The sequence below is a fragment of the Ursus americanus genome, chromosome 2, assembly GCF_024610735.1.
Source record: "Ursus americanus isolate L20-20 chromosome 2, mUrsAme1.1.p, whole genome shotgun sequence".
Taxonomy (NCBI): Eukaryota; Metazoa; Chordata; class Mammalia; order Carnivora; family Ursidae; genus Ursus; species Ursus americanus.
In genome coordinates this window covers 36,631,672-36,652,444 of record NC_142128.1, presented here as the reverse complement: position 1 = coordinate 36,652,444, position 20,773 = coordinate 36,631,672, and the positions used below count along the sequence as shown (strand labels likewise).

The following is a 20,773-nucleotide window of genomic DNA, read 5'->3' as shown; positions in this document are numbered from 1 at the left end:
CTTTTGCTGCCCACAGAAAGCCAGTGTCTCCCGTCCGCCTATCCAGGTCTGATCTTTGAGCTCAGCATCCTCCAGGAACCCTCCCAAAAGCTCCAGGACTAATCATCTACCTTGTCCTTACTTTGCCTAGTATCTGCTGCTTATTTCTGTGCTTGGTTCCAATTCACTCAGCGCAGTCTACAGATGCCTCCCGACCCTCACTTCTCTCAGGCTGGTCTAGAAGACAGGAACCAAGCTAAATCCTGGGTTGCACCCATTCTAAGCACACCACTTTCACATTTTAATATCTCTGAAATCAGAATTTATCTTAAAATCAATAGGCAAGTGGCATTTTAATCAGTGGCATGTGAAACTATGGTGCACCTTACAGGGGATGACGTCAGCCGGGGGCGTGCTTATAAAACTCATGACTTCATCACCTCGCCCGATTTAGACAAAAGACAAGAAGGAAAAAGGAAACAGCATTTAATGCACATCAATCCAGTGCCATTCACTATGCCAGGCCCCTGGTGTATGACAGAACACGTAATTCCCCCAGCAACTCCATCACACAGCTATTGCTGTCCCGTTTTCAGATGAAGAAAATGAGGCTCAGAGCCCTGGAAGTGCTGCACCCAGTGTCCCCTGCCAGATGCAGGAAAAAGCTGGGACTATCCCCAAGCTTCCCACGCCTGGGCAAGCCTGTCCCCTCTGCCCAAGGCAGGGGCTACCCTGCATGCTGGCTCGTGGCTGCCTCCCCAGCTGCCCTCCCCAGAGTCAGAGCGACCACTAAAGGCCTGGTAATCACCTCACGTTGGCATTCGCTCCACTGTCCAAAAGGAACTTGACCATCTGTTGGTGTCCAGCGCTGGTGCAGTGGAAGAGGGCAGTCCAGCCGTGAATGTCTTTCATTTCCAGCTCGGCACCTTGCTTCAAGAGAACACAGAATGCTCGTTACAGTCTCAGCTCCTCTGTGTGGGGCGGGTGCGCTCCAGGCTGTCATGCTGCAAGAATCGAAGTGATTACACGAGCACACGCAAATATGCCACAGTCTACAGTGGCTCACGTCTCCGCCAGAGCAGCCAGGAGCCCCTCGTGTTTCTGGGCCTGAGTCCCCTCGTCGCTCACCTGGAGAAGAAAGTAGGCGATGCTCTCGTTGCCACAGCTGGAAGCCAGCATCAGCGGAGTCTGCCCTTCTGGGGTCGGCACGTTCACGCTCACCCCCGCCTCGAGAAGCAGGTGCACAATGGTATCATGTCCGATGTAGGAGGCATACATCAGTGGGGTCCAGCCGCCACCATTCTTCTTATTCAAATCTAACTCCCTCCTAAACAAATGCAAGATATGCCAGACACGTCCAGCCACCTCACATGTGAGCTTTACCAAAGCTCTCAACAAGGCCGGGCCAAGAGGAAGAGCCCGAAATAAGCCAGGAAGCAGAAGTCATCTGCCACCCTGGACGTCATGGGGGAAGGGAGGCAGGCGGGGAAACCATGCAGTTTCCCGTACGGCTGCCGCTGCACAGTCCTCAGAGCTGTCTTCCTCTGACTGCACGTTCTCATCGGCCCCTCCTCCTACCCCAAGGCCAGCAGCTCTTCTTTCCTACCCCAGCTACACAGATGGTTCCCACCAGGGGTGATTTTGTGCCCCCAGAGACATTTGGCAAAGTCTGAAGACATTACTGGTTGTCACAACTGGGGAAGGAAAAGCTACTGGCATCTAGGGGGTGGAGGCCACGGACGTGGCTAACCATCCTACATGCACAGGTCCCCAAAGGAGAATGATCTGTCTCGGACATCAGGAATGCCAGAGTCAAGGAACTGTGACCTGGAGACTTGACTGCCTTCTACCAACAGACCAGAATCTGCTAGTGTGGGGCTGGGTGGGAAGGGGAAGGGACTCAGAAAATGGACAACATCTCTCCCTTGTCACCTCAACCTATAGAAACATTCTTTAAAAATCATTAACCAGGGGCCCCTGGGTGGCTCAGTTGTTAAGCGTCTGCCTTCTGCTCAAGTCATGATCCCAGGGTGCTGGGATCAAGCCCCACCTAGGGCTCCCTGCTCGGCGGGAAGCCTGCTTCTCCCTCTCCTACTCCCCTGCTTGTGTTCTCTCTCTCTCTCTCTGTCAAATAAATAAAATCTTTAAAAGAAAATTAAAATTTAAATTTAAAATTTAAAAAAAAAAAATCATTGACCGGGGTGCCTAGGTGGCTCAGTCGGTTGGGCATCTGCCTTCGACTCGGGTCATGCTCCCAGAGTACTGGCATTGAGCCCCACACTGGACTCCCTGCTCGGTGGGGAGACTGCTTCTCCCTCTATCTGCTGCTCTGCCTGCTTGTACTCCCTTTCTCTCTGTCAAATAAATAAATAAAATCTTTTTAAAAATAAAAAAATAATAATCATTGACCAGAGAATCTTTGTTATTGATTCCCATCAAAATTCTGGAAAAAGTGTTTCCCACAGGAAAAAAACCATGGGCTTCCCAGCCCAGAATCTGGGGCTGGGGCATGGAAATGACATCCACACAAAGGATACCCAGAAAAGTTGATGCCCCACAGCCTTTCCTCTGGCACAATCCCTGCTTCCAGTGGAGACGACTGACAATCAATCCCCAGTCTGTGCCTCTCAGAGGTACGCACACCGGAAGCTACACCAGACAATTATTTTCCATTCACTAGCATCTTCTGTTGACTCTAGGCTGCCATGCAGCCATTCCAGAAGGTCCTGATCCCAGGAATACAGTGGCAGCCACTGGCTGGGAGAGCACACAGAGACTAGCTCGTCCTGGCCACACGACCTTCACTGAGGGATGAACGCTCAGTTCCATGGGGAGAAGAGCTTCGCCCCTGGTAGAGCATCTCTGATGCTCTGACATGTCTAGTCTGGCCCAATCCTCCCTTCGGAGGCCTCCCCTCGGCTCAGGCCCCCGGTCTATGCTTACTGTGGGCGAGCTTTGGTGTCAGCTAGGGCCACAATCCCAATCAGAGTACAAACACTTCCCCTCTTCCCTGTGGAGCCATTCGGGACTGTGCATTTAAACAGCACACCCAAAGGCGTAAAAGTCCAAGAATGCCAAAGGAGCAGAGTTGTAACTGGGGTCTCGGTGACCCTATGAGAGAATGTGCTGCCTGTGTACCCAGCTGCACATTCCTAAGGCCACCTGGTACAGGAGTACAAACACTGTCCCCTACCACAGGGCTGCACCTGTACTCAACTAGCCAGATATTCATAAGCGAAGGCTATGACTTGAGAACCAGAAACCTGGGGCTTAAACGAGGCTTTGCTTTGGCTCCCCAGGAACTGAAAAAGCCACATATGGGTATGGACACAGGTCGTTTCTCCAAGTTATCAATGAAAAACTGAAACAAGGAGGTAGGCAGGTAAGGGGGTGGAGGAGAGGAGATGGGTCCTTTTCCAAAAACTACATTAACATATGTGTAAGACTGCAGGTGGAAATCCCCAGAGAGGAAGATAAACCCCACCTCCTACTCCTCTATGGCAAAAGCTAGAAGGGACAGGAAAGCAAAAGAGATAAAAATGAACCTTCTGGGGAAAGAAGGCCACAGGACATCACTTTCTAACTTTATTTTTGTTTTGTCTGAACATTTCTGCAATTCATAAAAACCATAAAATGACTCTAAAGAAAGGCTGAAATGTTTCATAAGTCTGTGAAAAAAGTTTAAGCCCTTTCTTTCTTCCGAGCAGTACAAACTGACTTCCTTATTAGTGCCCAGCATAAATCATTACTGACAACTGTGTGAGAGATACAGGGATTGATCTGTGTGCATGAAATATCTACGACTGTGCGAGACGCCATGAGCTTACTGACAGCTCTGCCTGGGATCTGAAGCCACAGAGACAGTACACAAAATTTAAGCAGAAGGAACATTCCCCAAGATCTCTTACCGCTGCACACATTCCTTCACCACTTCATACTGGCCGATGGAAGCAGCTGTGTGAAGATCCAACGGGACGGCCAGCTCCTCCCTGCTGACCTGAGCTCCCAGCCCATGCCACATGGACAAGCTGCGGTTCAGGAGTTCTGGCTCACTGGCTTCATCGCTGAGCTCCGACATCACTGTGGAGGGAAACCCAGAGGTTAGGTCTTTCCTTCCTGATTGTTCCAGGGAGTGAAACAGGGTGGTCGCACTCCTATCTACAGTAGGCCACTATGTCACTACCCTAGCAGACTCGATGCAGTCAACAGCTGGGACAGACTTAGAAAATTTTCATTAAATACTATATGGCTTTGGGCAGCTCCATCCTGCTAATACTGGTGAGCTCGTCACCAGATAGAAAAAGAGGAGCATATATAGTAAGTCACACACTGCGGTGTATACTTTCCTTCATCAGTCCTCAGGCCCCAGTTCAGCAAAGGCAATTCTCCAGCAACTCAGGAAGCCTGACAACCTCTTGGATGGGCAGTCAAGAAATGCTAACTGAGTCACTGGACCAAATCACCTCCTGGGTGTGGTGGGAAAGAACCCTAGACTTGGGAGTTATATCAAAATCCAGCTCTGCTATTTAACATCTCTAGCCCCTAGTTCCTTGCTGTCTAACGGGGACATAGCTCAAAGGGCTGCTGTTAAAACACATGGAAGAATGGATAAATAAATGGTAGAATAGCATATGATGGAACGCTAGTAATAAGCAGAAGGAACAGTTGATATGCATAACATACGAACGAATCTCAAACACAACTGTGCAAACAGAAGCCAGACTCAAAGCCTACCTACTGTATGAGTTCATTTATATGACATTTTAGAGAAAACAAAATGGAAGGGCTGGAGGACAGATCAGTGGTACCAGGGATTAGGAATAGGGGAATTACAAAGGGACAGCAAGAGGAAATTTGGGGGTAACATAGTTGTTCTGTATCTTGATTGATCAGCATTAATCAAACCTCATAGACCCAAACACTAAATGAGTGGATTTTACTGTATAAAAATTTTAAACAAATAGGGCACCTGGGTGGTTCAGTCGATTAAGCATCTGCCTTCGGCTCAGGTCATGATCCCAGAGTCCGGGGATCAAGCCCCACATCGGGCTCCCTGCTTGGCAGGGTGTCTGCTTCTCCCTCTACCCTTCCTCCCTGCTCATGATCTCTCTCTCTCTCTCTCTCTCTCTCTCACTTTCTCTCTCTCAAATAAATATCTTTAAGAAAAAAAATTTTTAAACAAATAAATCTTGAAAAGAAAGTCCCAGCACAGAAACTAGGATGTGATTGGTGTTCAACAAATGTTAATTGAGTAGGAATCCACCTATGAACTCCTTGAAAGTGGGAGAGATGGTGGGTGGGGATGGGGGGGATTACAGACTGGTAAAAATCTGTGGGGTGATGGAACTTTCCCAGAGATGCAACACCACCAGGATGAGAAGTCTATGATTATGACAGTCCCTTATCCTGGGAATCCTAACCAAATCGATGCCAAGCCCTTAGCTTCCTATAAGAACCTTTAGGTCCAAGAATAACATTTGTATCCTACTCTATCATGGGTGGAAAGAACAAGGAAGCAAATATAGAAAAGAGAGAAAAGGAAAAAACAAAGGTCAGGTCCATTTAGATGGCCTAAAAGTGCCCCAGCAATTCACATATGCCATTAGGACCTCAGTCTTTACTAAAGAATGCTTCCAAGCTCCAGGTAACAGATGAGATAGCCAACCAACCAACAAGCCACCAATTTGGGGGACAAAGAATGCGTAAGCCCTTGGCCACAGTATGTGTACATGTGAGGGGGGCTGTAGGTAACCAAGTTCAGAGCAAAGCCCTGCTTTCTGGTACCACCACCTCCTCACACCCACGGGGCCTGAGATCAACCAGCTTTCTCACTTTGCAGGTGAAAAACCCCAACCTGAACAATCCTGGCCAATAAATACTGGATAAGAACCCAAATAAGTTGAGCACCAGCTCAGAGCCCCTTTCAATACACCCCTCAAGCCTTCTATGGGTGTGTCTCTTCTACTCCAAATGCCTCCTCCAGGGTGGAGCCCAGATGGTCTCTCCCATCACTGAAGGGTCACACAGCTGACACCTGCAGGGTGGGCTGCAATCACAGCCAGACCCGGCTCAAGGAGCCTAGGTGGGGAGAACTCGGATGCCAAGTGGCCATAAAGCTACTGCTACTTCCTTTATCACCCCACCACATGCCACATACTCTACAATGATGGGGTATTTGTTATGAGTAAAACAATTATGCTCATCCATGTATTTGTATACTCGCTCAGTGGCCGTTCCTTTAACCCAAAAATCTTAACTAAAAAATAATGACGCTGGTGGTCGGCCGCCACGCCTACAGAGAGGAAGTCTCGGCGCGTGTGCCTTTCGCGGGGACCGGGGTTCCCACCCTGGTTCTCAGGCCCTGGGGAGGGTCCTTCGGGAACACCCCGAGCCCCGACTGCACTGACGTCCCTTGACGCCTCCTCCCGGTAACCCTACACGGCACGTGGCTCTGTCGTCCCAGCCGCACAGCTGCAAAAGCGGAAGCGCAGTCAGACGCTCACGCGGCGAGCAAGCGGCAAGGCCGAGCAGTCTGGCGCCGGGCCCCGCAGGCGGGCTGCAGGTGCCGGCACCAGGCTGGGGGCCCGGCCGCCAGGGAGCCTACCTGCGCTGGGTCCGGGGCAGCCGCCGCCGACGCTGTCGCCGCCGCACTCCCTCAGGAACTCCCTCGCCGCCACGCACGCCCGGGCTCCCTCCGCGCGGGATGCCGCCGCAGCGCCCGGACGCTGCGGCCCCGCTCCCGCCCCGGAAGTGGTTGCGGGAGGCGCGGAGCACGCCGGGACGCTCGCTGGGCCGCGGGGCAGCTCTCGGCGCCGCCGTGCAATTCGTCCGTCCCGCACCCGAACCTTCCGGTCAGCTCGCCCGGCTCGCTGTGTGACGCCCACAGCAGCCAATGAACAGGGGGAGTTCGCCCTGCCCCGCCCCTCCCCTGGCCGGGGGAGCCAATCCTGTTTCAAGGGAGGCAGGACGCGCCAAGTCCCGAAAGAGGAGCAGGGGGAAAAGTGCTGTTGGCAGTCCAGTAATCTAAGACTCTGCCGAGGGGGAATTCTGAAGGCCGTGACAGCTTCAGTAGTCGCGCCGCGGCCCGAGGGGCCGAGCGCGTCCGGAGGGACGCACTGGGGACTGTTTATAGCCCTGTCAGGACCGCGCAGAGAGGGGAGGCGGAGGCTTGAGGTGAGTGGCCTCGGGCCTGCCGCGGCTGCGAACCTACAGGTCGGGATTTGGACAGGACGGCGGGAAACGGGGAGTGGGGGTGGGTAAGACGGGCGAAGTGTTTTCCTGTTTCCCAGCTTTAGAATTTTAAAAGGCTGACCCGGGAGGCCGTTGGCGTCTGGTTGTCATAACAACAGGGCGCCCCCGGGCTGGAGGGGGGCGGGGCTAACGGGCTGCAGCCAAGAAACGGACATGGAGACGGCGCCAGGATTCGGAGGAGACTGCCGGGGCTCTTTGGCTTAGCGTTAGATGTTAACCCTAGTCCGCCGGATGAGCCGATGTCCTCACCTGGGCGTTCAGGACCCTGCGCTATCTGGTTCATTTTCACCGCATATTCCAGCAACGGATACCTTCTTCCCCCAACCTTTTGGGCAGTTTTCGCTCCTCTGAGCCACTGTACCTGCTCTTCCTGCAGCCTGTAGTGCCTTTCCCTCCCCTGTTGCCTTGCCTACCTAGAACAGCCTAGTCGCTGGTAGCCGCCTTCATCTCCGTGATTCTGTTGTCCTACAATCTGCCCTACAGAGCCCTGTTTCCAAAAACACATCCCCTTTTGTGTGTATGACTTACAGCCCCACCCTGCTGTTCACAGTTCAGGGTGCACCAAGCTCCTGCTTCAGCTTCGGTAAGCACAGAAGCAGCAAGTACCCCACCACTCACATCTCCTGCGGCTACCCTGATGGGGTATTAGCCAGACACGGCTAGGGCCTGTGTGCTCTCTTCCCATTACCTACGCACAGTGGCCTCTGGCGCTGCAAGGGATGTCCAGACACTGGCTCTGAAGTACATCATCCCACATTCCTAAAGCCACCTTGACCCCTGAGGGACCAGGCTTTCTCCTGTTAGACTCTGGGATACGAGAGGGGGAGGGGTCTGGTTAAATGCCTGGGTAGAGGGGGTTAATCTGAGTGGTGACCCAAAAATATCTCCTGGGGACTCCAAAATGTCTATTCCTGTGTAAGGGGGCAGTAAATTGTAGTGGGGCTTGAAATCCCCTCTAACTTTGATAAAAATTCTGTCTTTGCTATTTACTAACAACATAACTTCTCTGAGTCTGTAAAATGCAGATAATAATACTATCTATGTTGTGTGGGATATAGTTTACATAGTCTGTATATCATACTCACAAATTCCATTTATCATATACATATACCTACGTATGTATATAAATTGTTACATCCCACTATATATATCTACATACAGTTTGACCCTTGAACAACACAGGGGCTAGGGGTGCCGACCCCCCACGCAGTCAAAATCCACATGCACTTTTTTTAAGATTTCATTTTTAAGGGGCTCAGTCGGTTAAGCATCTGCCTTCGGGTGGCTCAGTTAAGTGTCTGCCTTTGGCTCAGGTCATGATCCCAGGTCCTGGGGTAGAGTCCTACAGGGAGCTCCTTGCTCAGCAGGGAGCCTGCTTCTCCCTGTCCCTCTGCCCCTCCGCCACTGCCCCCACCCCCTGCCCCCCGCCGCTCTTGCTCTCTTTCTCTCTCTGACAAATAAATAAAATCTTTGAAAAAAGATTGGGCAGAGGAAGAAGCAGGCTCTCCGCTGAGCAAGGAGCCGGATGAGGGACTCTATCCCAGGACCCCAGGATCATGGCCTGAACTGAAGGCAGACTCAACCGACTGAGCCACTCAGGTGTCCCCCGCAAAGATTTTATTTTTGAGTAATTTCTGTACCCAATGTGGAACTCAAAACTTACAAACCCGCAATCAAGCGTGACATGCTCTACCGACTGAGCAAGCCAGGCACCCCTCCACATACAACTTTTGACTCCCCCAAAACTTAGCTACTAATAGCCTACTGTTGATTGAAAGCCTAACCGATAACATAATTAGTCGATGAAGACATATTTTGTAAATGTATTATATATTGTATTCCCACATAAAGTAAGCTAGAGGAAAGAAAATGTTAAGAAAATCATGAGAAAATACATTTACAGTACTGAACTATATGTATAGAAGAAAATCTGCATACAAGTAGATGGGTGCAGCTCAACCCCGTGTTGCTTAAGTGTCAGCTGTGTATCTGGGCTCCACCTGCACCACACACACGATGAGGGCACAGTGACTGACAGGAACAGGAACCCACAGAACCAGAAGGGAAACCAAGTGGAAGGTCTGGGAGTCTGTTTTCATCCCCCACAGTGTGGTAGGTGCTTTGAAAAGGCAGCCCTGGGGCGCCTGGGTGGCTCAGTTGTTAAGCGTCTGCCTTCGGCCTGGGGAGTGATTCCGGAGTCCTGGGATTGAGCCCCGCATCAGGCTCCCTGCCCCACTGGGAGCCTGCTTCTTCCTCTCCCACTCCCCATGCTTGTGTTCCCTCTCTCTCTGACTGTCTCTGTCTGTCAAATAAAAAAATAAAAAAATTAAAAAAAAGGGCAGCCCTCCCCCCAGCCCCACCCTGAGCTCTTGACCCTTGGCCCCAGTACCCTCTCACTTCACCCTGTGTCCCCTGCAGGGCTGCTTGGATGATGGCATGCTAAGAAGCACCCCTGGAGCCTGGGCCCTCATGGCATCCCAGGACAAAGATGAGGAGTCCTCACCTTGCTGGGCCTCCCAGACAGGGCCCTGGGATGCCATCCTTGAGGCCGTCAGGGAGCAGCTCCCGTCTCTGGACTCAGATTCCTCCTTGGTAAGCAAGCGCCTTCTTCCCATGTCTTCCTAGGCCCTGACTGCCCTTTCTTCCCATGGCAAACATGATGCTGACCCATGAACAGCTTTAGAGCTTATCAGCTTCTGTGTTTGTCATAATCCGGTTTTTGTTCTCTGAATACATTTATTGGTACTTGGCATCCTCATGGGCCATTTCAGTGACCCCAAACCATGAGTGGAGAATTCCTCCAAGAGCATATCATGATGCATTGAAATGGTAGCATGCATTCATTGAACAAACATTAATGGAGCCTATTTTGCCTTTTCAAGAACAAGAAGCGCTCTGTAATGTTATGCACCTGGCAGACCCTGCCTCGCGGTGATGGTAATGGTGTTTCTAGTTTCTACTGACTAACATTGAACACTGAATGGAGAACACTGGGTGACAAAAGTGACTCTGAATTCAGTCTTAAATGAGCTGTACCAGCAACTCCACATAGTGGAGAGTGGGCACGTGCGCACGCATAAGACGTGACAGCGCCCCTACTGATGGTGAAAGGTAAAGAAGGCACCGGGCAGGAGCTCCTTAGTAGTGGGTGCCCAACACACAGGTGCAGGAAGGCATTTCAAGAAGGCTCAGGGGTGATAGAAGTAGCCCGTCGGGTTCGGGTGCTACCAGGGATACCTGCAAAGATGAGCACAACACAGCCGCCTGGGCCTTGGGGAATCTTCCAGTGTGTGGCAAGGCTAACGGAGAGTAGATAATGTGACCCCAGTACCTTGTCATGTCTCCAGCCTCGTTTGCTCTCACCCTCAGATATCCTCGTGAGGTGAGCTGGGGACTTAAGTGTCCCCTCTCCCCTTAGAGGCACCAAGGCTCTGTGTCATTTAAGTGTTGGCTGAAGGTTGAAGGGCAGGGGGAGAGCTGGGCTCTTCTTTCAGCTACCACCTCGCTGCCCTGTTCATTCAATGCTGGGTATTAACTGAGTACCTGTTATGTGCAAGGTCTTAGGGGGCAGCAGGTCTGTGCAGAACCAGGAGCCGTGCATCTCACTTTTACAAGATTGTGCGGCCGAGCCCTTTTCTAAAGCAGTGGCAGGAACCAGCTAGGGCAAGGGCCTCTGGCAGAAAACTAATCTCCCCAGATCACTCCTGAGCAGCAGGGCAAGGGGGGGTGGAACCTGAAGCCCTTCTGGCTCTGCCACTGCCCTGGAATCCAAAAGTCCTCTCGTTTGTCCACAGTCAGACTGCGGGGCAGAGGAGCTGTTCATCTTCCAGCGAGATCAAACTGCCCTGATCCCAGACTTGTCAGAGGAGCTGGCTGAAGACCCTGCCAGGGCCTGGCTTGCTACGGTCGATGGGTCTCCTGAGGTCTGTAGGAGGCAGGCTCTGGGGATCCATGACGCTGGGACCCTGCGGGCAGAATGGGTTATGGGTGTGGGTGTCCATACTCTCACTAGACCCTAACATCAGTGGGGGTCAAAGAGGTTAAAACCCCAGCACTCCCTAAACATTTGTTGATTTAATAAGGGTAGCAGTGGGGATTCAGAGGTAAGAAGGTGCCCCTAGCTGGAGAGGCGAGGTGAACGCGAGAAACAATTAGGAAACACCACAGCACACCCTATGACTAAGTATCATAGTTAGTCATCGCCAACCATCAGAGTAAATTTTCCCATTTTCTTGTCTTCCCACTTCCAGAGACCAAAAACTCTATCTAAAATTAATGGCTTGGTGCTTAAAATTAATTGCTGCCTTTATAAATAGAATCCGTCAATAGGCTTTCATCACTGTGCAGGTCCCCAACTGGTCAGTCCTGTTTGGCTCTTGTTAAAAGCTCCAGGAGACTGGTTTAGCTCCGTTGTAACTATTACAACTAGTGGTCACTCATTAACCAGGGGAATGGGGGATATTGTCAAAGACCAACAGAGTCAGACATTCAAAGCCGTGAAAACCGACTTTATTTGGCAACTGGTGACAGCAGGGGAAAGAGCTGAGCTCCGTCTGGTTTGTGCAGGGTGACTGGGGTGTTAAAGGGAGAAGGAGGGAGGGGGAGAGCAGGGCCCACGAGAGTCAGGGTGGTGAACGGTCACAGAGAGCCCGTCAGTGTGGGTGTGACCGGGCCAGGAGGTGTGTTGCTGGCAGTTATGGAAGTCAGCAGTCTAGCCTCCCACGGAGAAGGGAGACAGAGGCCAGGTCCTTCCAAAGGAATGGCTCTCAGGCCCATGACAGGTGCTTCTCGGTTATAAGGGTATTACTCACAATAATAAACCCTTTTTAGTAAATGCTCTAAGAAAGGGAGGTCAGCTGTTGGCTGGAACAAACACTAGATTCTCCCTGCAGCATTGAGCTTTCTCGGGCAGGGCTGGGGTCATCCTAGCCGTATGCTGCTGGAAGCCTTGCTAGAGTCTGGTCAAGTCTGTCCGTGCTGGTTTGGGCAGAGTGGTTATGTGCCGGCAGTCTGTACTTCTCAGTGCAAGCACTGACTGACCCAGGGTCATCTGATAGAACCAGGCAGGGCATGTCTCCTACCCATCACCGTGACAGACATCACCCACTCACCCAGCCGTGCCTAGAAGTAAACCCCAAGCAGGAGAAACTCCCAGGGCTGCCAAGACTCTGGTTAGTGCAGGTGCGGCAACGTCCACATGGATTTATCTCGTGTTTTCTTCATTTCTACTACTACCTTGGCGACTCTTCTGGAGAATTTTTTTTTTTCCGTTTGGATGGGACAGCCTGCACCAACTCATGGGGGCAGAGGCTGTGGGCTTGCTCTGGAGTCAAAAGGCCTGGCTTTCTTCTTGTCTACCTGTTAAGAGCTGTGTGGCCAAAAGGTAGAAACCACCCAAGTATCCATCAACAAACAAAATGGACGGACAAAACGTGGTGTATCCATACAATGGAACAGTATGCAGTCCGTGAAAGGGAACCAAGTACTGACACATGCCACTGCCTCAGTGGACCTTGGAAACACCAAGCTAAGCAAGGACACAAAAGGACAAATACTGTAGGAGTCCACTTACATGAAGTATCTAGAATAGGCAAAGCCACAGAGACAGAAAGTAGACCGGAGGTTACTGGTGGCTGGGGGCGGGGAGGCACAGCCCCTGCGGGCTGATAAAAAAGCTTTGGAAATAGACAGTGGTGACGACGGTTGCACATTGTGAATGTACTTAATGCCACTGAATGACACATTTAAAACTGGTGAAAATAGCAAATGTTAGGTCACATACATATTTTACTACCACAGACTTAAAAATTCCCGAAGTATGTTTTTGAGGATGCTAAGGACATCTGTTTTCTCCACAGCCCGGTGTGGTGCCTGCGGAACTCACTGCAGAACCCTGGAAGGAGTGGGCCGCAAAGACAAAGGGGGCTGCCTCTGTGCAAGGCGGGGATCCCGGTGGGCCTGTAGAGAGCTGTGGTGAGGCCAGTTCCCTTCTTCAGGTGCCCGAGGACACCCCCACGTGGCAGGAAGGCAACCATGGGGCTGTGTCCTTCGACACCCAGGGTCCTCCCCGGGGGCCACATGGAGAAGCCACCTTCTCCCCCTGGGAGGGTGACCCGAAAACAGAACCCCTGGACGCTGGCTCACAAGCCCACCGGGGCACAGACTCCACAGACCGCAGAGCCCTCCGAAGGGAGAGAAGGAGGATGATTGAGAAGGACATACTCCATAAGGTTACCTGGGATGCCCGGGACCCAGCCTGCAGTGAGCAAAGTCCAGTGAAGGAGGTGCCCTGTGCCATGGCAGCAGCAGGTCTGAGACCAGAAATGCCCCCAGAGAGGCCCCGGGAAGGGCCTCCAGTGCTCTCCCTCAAGGTAGGCAACCCCCTTGCCTGCGCTACCTCAGAGGGGTCCCTTGCACGGTGGCTAACCTGAGGCCTGGCCCACTACATCTGGCCTAGTCTATCTGGGCTGCTGTGACAAACTCTCATAGACTAGGGGGGCTTAAACCCCAGAAATTAATCTCTCACAGCTCTAGAGACTGGGGAGTCTAGGACCACAGCACTGGCACATTTGATGTCTGGTGAGAGCCTGTTTCCAGGCTCACAGATGGCATCTTCTGGCCGGGTCCTCGTGTAGAAGGGGCAAGGAAGCTCTCTGGGCCTCTTTTATAAGAGCTCCACCTTCCTGACCTAGTAATCACCTCCCAACAGCCCCACCTCCCAAACACCATTGCACTAGGGGTGAGGATTTCAACCTGTGAATTTTGGAGGGACACAGACATTTAGTCTACAGCAACGACCTTAGGCCCCTAAGCCCATGGTCCCAGGTCCTTCAGCGGGCAGTCATGCCTGTGTCAGTGGGTGTGTGGGTTACCTCTGGGGTTATCGTCTCCACGGGACAGAGAAAACCACTGCACCTGTGTCTGTTTTACAAAGTTGTGACATAGGTGAGGCCCTGGACGCCTGTGGAAACCAAATTACCGCCCCCAGGGAGGTGGGCTCGTCAGAAAAGCTCCAGCATGACATTTAAACATCGTGCAATTCCTTTTTGCCTTATTTGCAAATTTTGATAATTTTCTTAACGGAGAGAAAACTGGCATCAGGTTGCACATGAAGGTCATTTTTATCAATTTTATTCTTCTCGACTGCTGTTGAAGTAAGCCAGTCTTTCCTGTCTGCTTGCCCCAAAACACTTGTTTTCACTCACCTCTAGGGCTGAAGGAGTTGCAAGAGGGTCCACAAGAAACACCAATTCCTACTTAACTTCCTCCCTCCTCTCGTCACAGCCAGGAGCCCCCAGCACTCTCCTCCAAGTCCTCCTGTGACAGCACCAGCCCAGAACAACCTGTTCCTTCATAGAGCAGAACGTTTAAACCTCCCAGCCCTACACCTGTATGAACCTAAGGAGCCTAAGACGACACTGGGTTTCCAGGCCCAACAGTGTTTGTACCAAAAAAACAAAAGTCCTGCTCAAAAAAGGCGTAGGAAGGCCATGGCAGGAGGTGTGGGTGAGAGAGTGCTCAGGTGGGAAGGCACCTAAACCCTGGGGGTTTCTAACCCACATCAACCCACGATGGCCTCCGTTGGTCACAGCAGCTGTGGAATCGGGCACTCCCGCCACCAGGACCCTGTGGCTGCCTCGTAATCACTGCTTTAATTATTTCAGGAACTTGAAGAGTGGGATTTGGATCACATCCTTCAGAGTCTGGCAGGGCAAGAAGGCGACAGGGGAGATCACGCACCTAGAGCCTCGTGGTGGGCAGCTGACCGCCTGGCCCGAGGTTTGACCTTGAATTCCAGGACCCAAATACATCCCCACAAGCAGCTCCTTCCGGGTCCTCTCAATAAAATAGGGTCAGCCCTGCAGCCCACCCTGTCCTCTCTGTTGCTCAGCCCTCATGGTCCCAAACACGTAGGTGCCAGTCCGTGGAAACTTCCATCCATTCATCCACTCATATGTATATGACCTACTGGGTGTCGGGATGTGAAGGAGGCTCTGCAGATAGGACAGAGGGGCCTTCAGACAGATCCCTACCCTTGACTCACAACTTTCCCTCCTGCCCACCTCCTTGGGCCTTCCTCTTTCTTAGAGCAAAGCAATCTGCCATTTGTGCTCCTTTAGCTGGCCGCTAAGCACACCCTGCCTCCACTGACCTCCCCACTGACGAGAAAGCCAGGGATGTGATTTATTGCATTTGTGCCCTTGCTCTGGGCAGTTCTGTAAATAAGAGGAAAGCTCCTCTTCCCCTCTCCAGCCACCCTGGGCCACAAAGGGAGTAGAAGCTGATCTGAGGGAGGCAAAGAGCAAGGAGGTGTGGGGATTCCAGGCTCCAATTCCAGAGCACACCTCCTCTGTGGCTGATAGCCGCTGGTGCTGTTTCCACGTGGTTTTGTTTGTAATTTAAAGCCTTACAGCAGCGTGTGGAGAAACCGTCCCTCCTCTAAGGCCGGGCAGGGCTGGGCGCTGGAACCGATACACCCTTTTTGGAGGGTGATGTGGCAGAATCCATTCTCTACTTAAAGCCATATAAGCCTTTGATCCACTCATTCCACTGCTAAAATCTATCCCAAACACACACCCCAGTGGGTAAAGATGTGTATTTACGGATGTTCGTTACACCACTGTTAATGATTGTGAAAATTCGGAAATGACCCCTATTCAATATTCAATAGGAGCCAAGCTAAATCCGTCACACCACAGAATGCTCCAGAGCTCAATGAAGAGAATCTATGTGTATTAACACGGAACGACAAAATCTATTTAGTGAAAAAAAATCTGTAGAGGATAATCCTGTTCATTATGGTTCCCTCTGACGAGTGGGACTGGGGGGTGAGGAAGTGAGGTAAACCTACCTTACGGGGCTTGCGTACTTATCACTCCCCTGGTCCTGCGGAGCGGGAGGTGGGGTCCTCATAAAGGGCTGTGAGTGGCAGAGGGGGTGCACAGAGAGGTAGATCCACACAGGGGAGTCCAAAGGGTCCTAAGGCTCAGGCTGCTGGCAGTCACACCGTGGGTGTCCCCGCTCAGCAGCCTCCCTGCTTTCCCATCAGACCACCCCCTGCCAAACAGCCAGGACAGGCTCATGGAACAGCTCATTCTTCTGTGCGCCACACAGTCCAGAGCCCCTTCTGCCTGGAGGGTGCCTGCCGACACACCCCAGGACACCATGCGGCAGGAGGCCAGGAGCAGGTGAGACTTCTGCCAGCCAGAGCCCCTGTCCTCTCTCTGGAACTGGCCACGGCCTTGCAGCGTGAACCAGGTCTACCCTGGGTGGGGCACTTGATGTATAGTTCTCATTTCATCTCAAGAATCTGATCAGGTTGGTGCTGCAATTATCTCCATTTTATAGAAGGAGAAACTGAGGCTCAGAGGTTGGCTTACCCAGGCCATACATGGCAGAGCTGGGACTCAAGCCGCAAAGCACCTGCTCTTCACACCCCCAGGGAACCCTCCCTTCACCATCCACATGGCTCCCCCAGAGTAGGACCCTGCCCCTCTGGCCACTGTTAATTATGTCAGTCCTGGAGTCTGAGCTGAGCCAGGCCAATCAGAGCCTTTCTGTGAGAATTTCCAATCTCCCTGTCTCTGGGTGCGAGTGGGAAGGCAGAGAAAGGCCAGCTGTAGTGAGAAACACTGAAACTGGAGGGGAGAGGTGGGCACAGGGCACTGGGATCCCTTAAAACCTAGCTTCCCGCACTTTAGGAATCTGAGAGCCAGTGAATTCTCCTTTTCACCCAAGCTAGTTGGAGTGGGCTTCTGTTCCTGGCAACCCAGTGACCAATAGAAATATCTAGGGATGCCTGGGTGGCTCAGTCAGTTGAGTGACCAACTCTTGGTTTTGGCTCAGGTCATGATCTTGGGTTCCACACTCAGAGGAGAATGTGCTTCTCTTCTCCCTTTCCCTCTGCTCCTTCCCACCCCCCTTGTGCTCGCTCTCTCAAGTCTTTAAAAAAAAAAAAAAAGGAAAAGAAAAAGCAATGTCTAGACCCGTACTGTCCAGTCGGTAGCCACTGGCCACACATGGTTACTGAACTCTTGGAACGTGGCTGGTGCAACTGAGGAAATGAATTTTTAAAATTTATTTTATTTTTAAATTTACTTGTAATTAGCTTACAAGTAAATTTAAATAGCTACTTGTGGCAAGTGGCTACCACACTGGGAAGCAGAGATACAGAACATTTCAGTCACCATGGACAGTCCAGTTGATCAGCGCTGGCCAAATCTTGAGGGTTGTTCTGAAGAGCAAAAGAGCAGGTGCATTTACAGGACCTACCTCAGGTCACACCGTAATCACCCAGACGTGACTCAGAAAGCCCTGCTCTCTCATCTCAGATCTGTTCCGAGGGAGCCAGGCTTCCAGGCTGAGCTGGGCCTGACACTGGCCAAGAGCCGGCAGCTAAGGAGCCCAGCAGAGCCTCCCACCATCTTCATTGATCTGCGGCCCTCAGAGCCATCAGACCCCAGGTCGGTGGAAAGGTACTGGGAGTGGTGACAGCCCTGCTTTGCAGTGCTCCCATTGGCCTCAGGAGGAGCAGGGGCTCGGACACGTGGGAGTCACGCTGGTGTGGGCCAGTCCCAGAGCACCGCTCAGTGAAGTGCTTTTCGCTGGGAGCTGAGCCTGGCAGACAATCCTGCTTGGTCCCATCAGCAGGCTTTCCCCGCAGGGAGGGAAGAACCCAGGTGGAGCTCTAAGCAAACAGAGCCTGGGCTTTGGTACATCGCCCTGGGGTGTGTCCCTCCACCACTCGGCAGGAAATCCCAGTGGCCTTGCATCAATAGGGAGGCCTGGGTGGCCCGGGGCACATCCCGTGAAGCCAGCTTTCCTCTCCTCCAGCTCCAGCCTCAGCTCCAGCTCCTCTGACAGCGAGGAGGAGGAAGAGGAGACAGTGGCTCTCGGACACCAGGAGGGCCCAGCCGAGCAGGACAGTCCTTCCTTCCGGCGGCTACGGTAACCACCAAGAGGCTCCCACCCCCTGAGGACGTCCCATCTCTGCTTTCCACAGCAAGCCCTCAGCCTGGCACACTGAACATTTGTGCTTTCAGCTCTGTCCTGCACCCACAGGGCCAGCTTGTGTGGGTGAGGGGGGGAGATCTAGGAGGTGGCCCATGGGAACCCACTTGGCCCCCAGCCTGGACTGCTGTCCTCCCAACATCACCAAGGACACCTTAGTTCACTCCTTAAAAGGGATTAGTACTTTCCTTCTGAAAAACAGCTCCCCAGATTGATTTGCTCCCTACTCCTGATAGTACTGGAGGCGAAGAGAAGTTGTTGGGATGGAATGAAGTGGTGGTTGTTGGCTGGAAATGAAAGGCCTGGGTGAAGGAAGAATTGCAGTGTCCCATTCAGAGAAGACCCCACTGGTCCTGGGGCCACTGAGATTTATATGCCGTATCTATTGTTTTTGGAATTGCAAAGTCTGTGGATTCTACCCTCTGGGAATGTCAGAGTCAAATGCAGCTTTTCCCCTAAAGTGGTACATGATTAGGCATGTAGGAAAAAAAAAAGAAAAATCTGAGTTGAGAAGTGTCACATGGGTGTGCTCCCAGAAGCCTTGAACATGCTGACATGCCCTGGGACTCAGCACGGGCTGAGACGCCAAAATCTCTCACTTACCATCTTGACAACCAGGGAACACGCTTCTGGAAGCACTCTGGCCCCTTCCTGTGGGGAGGTCTGTTTCCACTTGGTGTTGATTGATCGTCTCTTGTGTCACAGGGACTGCACCGGGAAGAGTCAGCTTCTCCAGCAGCTCAGGGCATTTCGGAAGGGGACGGCTCAGCCCAATCTGCCTGCCACTGGGGGTCCTAGTGGCCAGAAGGCTCAGGTCCCTGAAGATCAAGCCAGCTCCACCACTGGGAGGAAGCAACATGTACCAGCCTGGGCTGAGCAGCACAGCACCCAGGCCAGACGCCCAGGGGAAGGTCCCAGGGCGCTAGGTGACAATCTTGGGCCAGGGACAGCCAGGGAGGCCCCGGTGCCTCCCCTGGGCCAACTGTAGCTGCCTCCAGGACCAGATCGGAGAAGGAGCTGGGCGGGATTCCATTCTCCAACCACAGGCCCAGGCCCCTGGCTCTCCCTTGTTTCCGTGAAAAGGTGCTTCTTCTGCAGCACAGACACTTCAGGCTGCAGGGCAGATCATTCTATGCACTTAGAGCAAAGATGCCAGAACACAGTTGTACACAGAGCATGATGACAGATCCTCTGACAGCGCCTGGGAAGCAGACACCATGGAGAGCACGGTCCGTGCCGACGGTGGGACTGTCCGGTGTTTTCTCTCCTGAGCCTGCACTCTTCTCTTTAGTGCACATCTGTTATTGCCATCACGCAAGCTCTTTCTAAAACTAAAACTTAAGTAAAACATAGTTAGACAATTTCAGGGCTGAAAGGGTCTTGGAAGGGAATTGAGCCTTCTCTTCTGGCTCCCTGGCTGCTTGCTCTTTTATATGCTTACATGAACACACCACACATTCTCTCTCACACACCAAATGGAGTCTTTGATAAAGTGGTGAAGACTGAAGGCTTTTTTCTTTAACCAAGATACAAAGGCACACATCTGTTTTAGGGTCCTTCCGAACTATGGGTGGAGTTGACTTTCCATAGAGTCCTGAGTGTCCTGACACCCAAACGGTCTCCACGGAACAGAGCAGTGCCCCGCCTTGTGGACGACATCCTTCCTGTTACTTTGCAAGCATTTTCCCCCACCGCCCCTCATTTTCAGAGTCCTTTCAGATTGTTCTCAGCCCTGCTGTCCCCAACAGGCTGAAGCCCTGATCTGTGGCTACCTCTGTTCTCTCATCAACTTGTTTCCGAGATTCTGCTTCTCAAAGTCTCTGTCCCACTCCGCCCCACCTGCCCCACAGGAAGAGCAGTCATCTCGAGTCCCCCTGTGACTTGGCAGAGTCCTTGGCATTTGAGCATGTGTTCCAGCATTCAGCTGGGGTCACCACCTGCTAGCATGTGCTGAGGATGAGTAAGAGTCTCTTTCCATCAAGCCCTGCACCGGGCAAGGCCGGCTCTGCCTGGCCTCAGCCAGCCACGATCAGGGCCACAAACCCCACCTGATATGGCCCTGGGGGCACCCACACCAGCCACCACCTGCAATGATGAGGGGCCAGGGGCAAGGCAGCTTCCACCACGGCCACAGGAAGTCACCTGGGCTCCAGGGTCTTGCCCATCTGCAAAAGCCCCTCACCCTCTCTGCTCCAGGGCACATGCAGTGCAGTCAGGGCTCAGGTGCTGGGCAAGCAGACTAAACATGACCACCTCCACCCATGCAGCCTGTCAAGAGCAACGGCCAGCTTTTTTTCCTTTAAACCCATCCTCCCCATCTCTACCCCTTTCAATGCCAGGAAGTTCATTAAGGATGTTTCACAAAATGAGAGAAAATAAACTCTTTGTTCCAAGTTCAACTGGGTGAATGACCATTAAGGAAAGCCAAGCAGATGATGTGGTAGGAGTTCAGATCTGAGTTCAAAGCCAGTTCTGCACCTGGACAAGGTGCTGGAAACACTCAAGGCCTCAGTTTCCCATCTATAAAAGGAGT

At 52.3% G+C, this 20,773-nt stretch overlaps 2 protein-coding genes across 8 annotated transcripts in view; one reads left to right on the top strand and one right to left on the bottom strand.

Moving 5' to 3' along the window:
- Window positions 1–6,731, bottom strand: part of ANKS3 (ankyrin repeat and sterile alpha motif domain containing 3) — a 30,112-nt gene extending 23,381 nt beyond the window's left edge. For 3 of the 6 annotated variants that reach the window (XM_045784257.2, XM_045784258.2, XM_045784260.2), the window contains exons 1-4: window positions 6,584–6,731; window positions 3,888–4,059; window positions 1,108–1,306; window positions 788–909 (exon numbers count right to left, since the gene is read on the bottom strand). In XM_045784257.2, coding sequence (XP_045640213.2) covers window positions 788–909; window positions 1,108–1,306; window positions 3,888–4,057 — 491 coding nt within the window. In that variant the 5' untranslated portion in view covers window positions 4,058–4,059; window positions 6,584–6,731. Of the gene's footprint in view, window positions 1–787; window positions 984–1,107; window positions 1,307–3,887; window positions 4,060–6,583 lie in introns of those variants that run through there. The other 3 variants (XM_045784259.2, XM_045784261.2, XM_045784262.2) reach the window with 3 other exon arrangements.
- A 71-nt stretch (window positions 6,732–6,802) lies between these two features.
- Window positions 6,803–19,228, top strand: DNAAF8 (dynein axonemal assembly factor 8). 2 transcript variants are annotated; one of them, XM_045784267.2, is made up of 9 exons: window positions 6,803–7,152; window positions 9,649–9,822; window positions 11,025–11,153; window positions 13,089–13,601; window positions 14,895–15,009; window positions 16,280–16,418; window positions 17,562–17,693; window positions 18,064–18,177; window positions 18,946–19,228. In XM_045784267.2, the coding sequence occupies exons 2-9, from the start codon at window positions 9,667–9,669 to the stop codon at window positions 19,226–19,228; spliced, it is 1,581 nt and encodes a 526-aa protein (XP_045640223.2). In that variant the 5' UTR covers window positions 6,803–7,152; window positions 9,649–9,666. The 2 variants fall into 2 exon arrangements, with proteins under 2 accessions (XP_045640223.2, XP_087726965.1); XM_087870839.1 differs by lacking the exon at window positions 11,025–11,153.
- Window positions 19,229–20,773: the final 1,545 nt, after the last annotated feature.

Bases quoted from the DNA above. Each gene is read 5' to 3' on its own strand.
- DNAAF8 (XM_045784267.2), top strand. From the start codon at position 9,667: ATGCTAAGAAGCACCCCTGGAGCCTGGGCCCTCATGGCATCCCAGGAC. The intron at 15,010-16,279 runs GTTTGACCTTGA...CTTTCCCATCAG, and splicing joins AGCTGACCGCCTGGCCCGAG to ACCACCCCCTGCCAAACAGC. The intron at 16,419-17,561 runs GTGAGACTTCTG...CTCTCATCTCAG, and splicing joins CGGCAGGAGGCCAGGAGCAG to ATCTGTTCCGAGGGAGCCAG.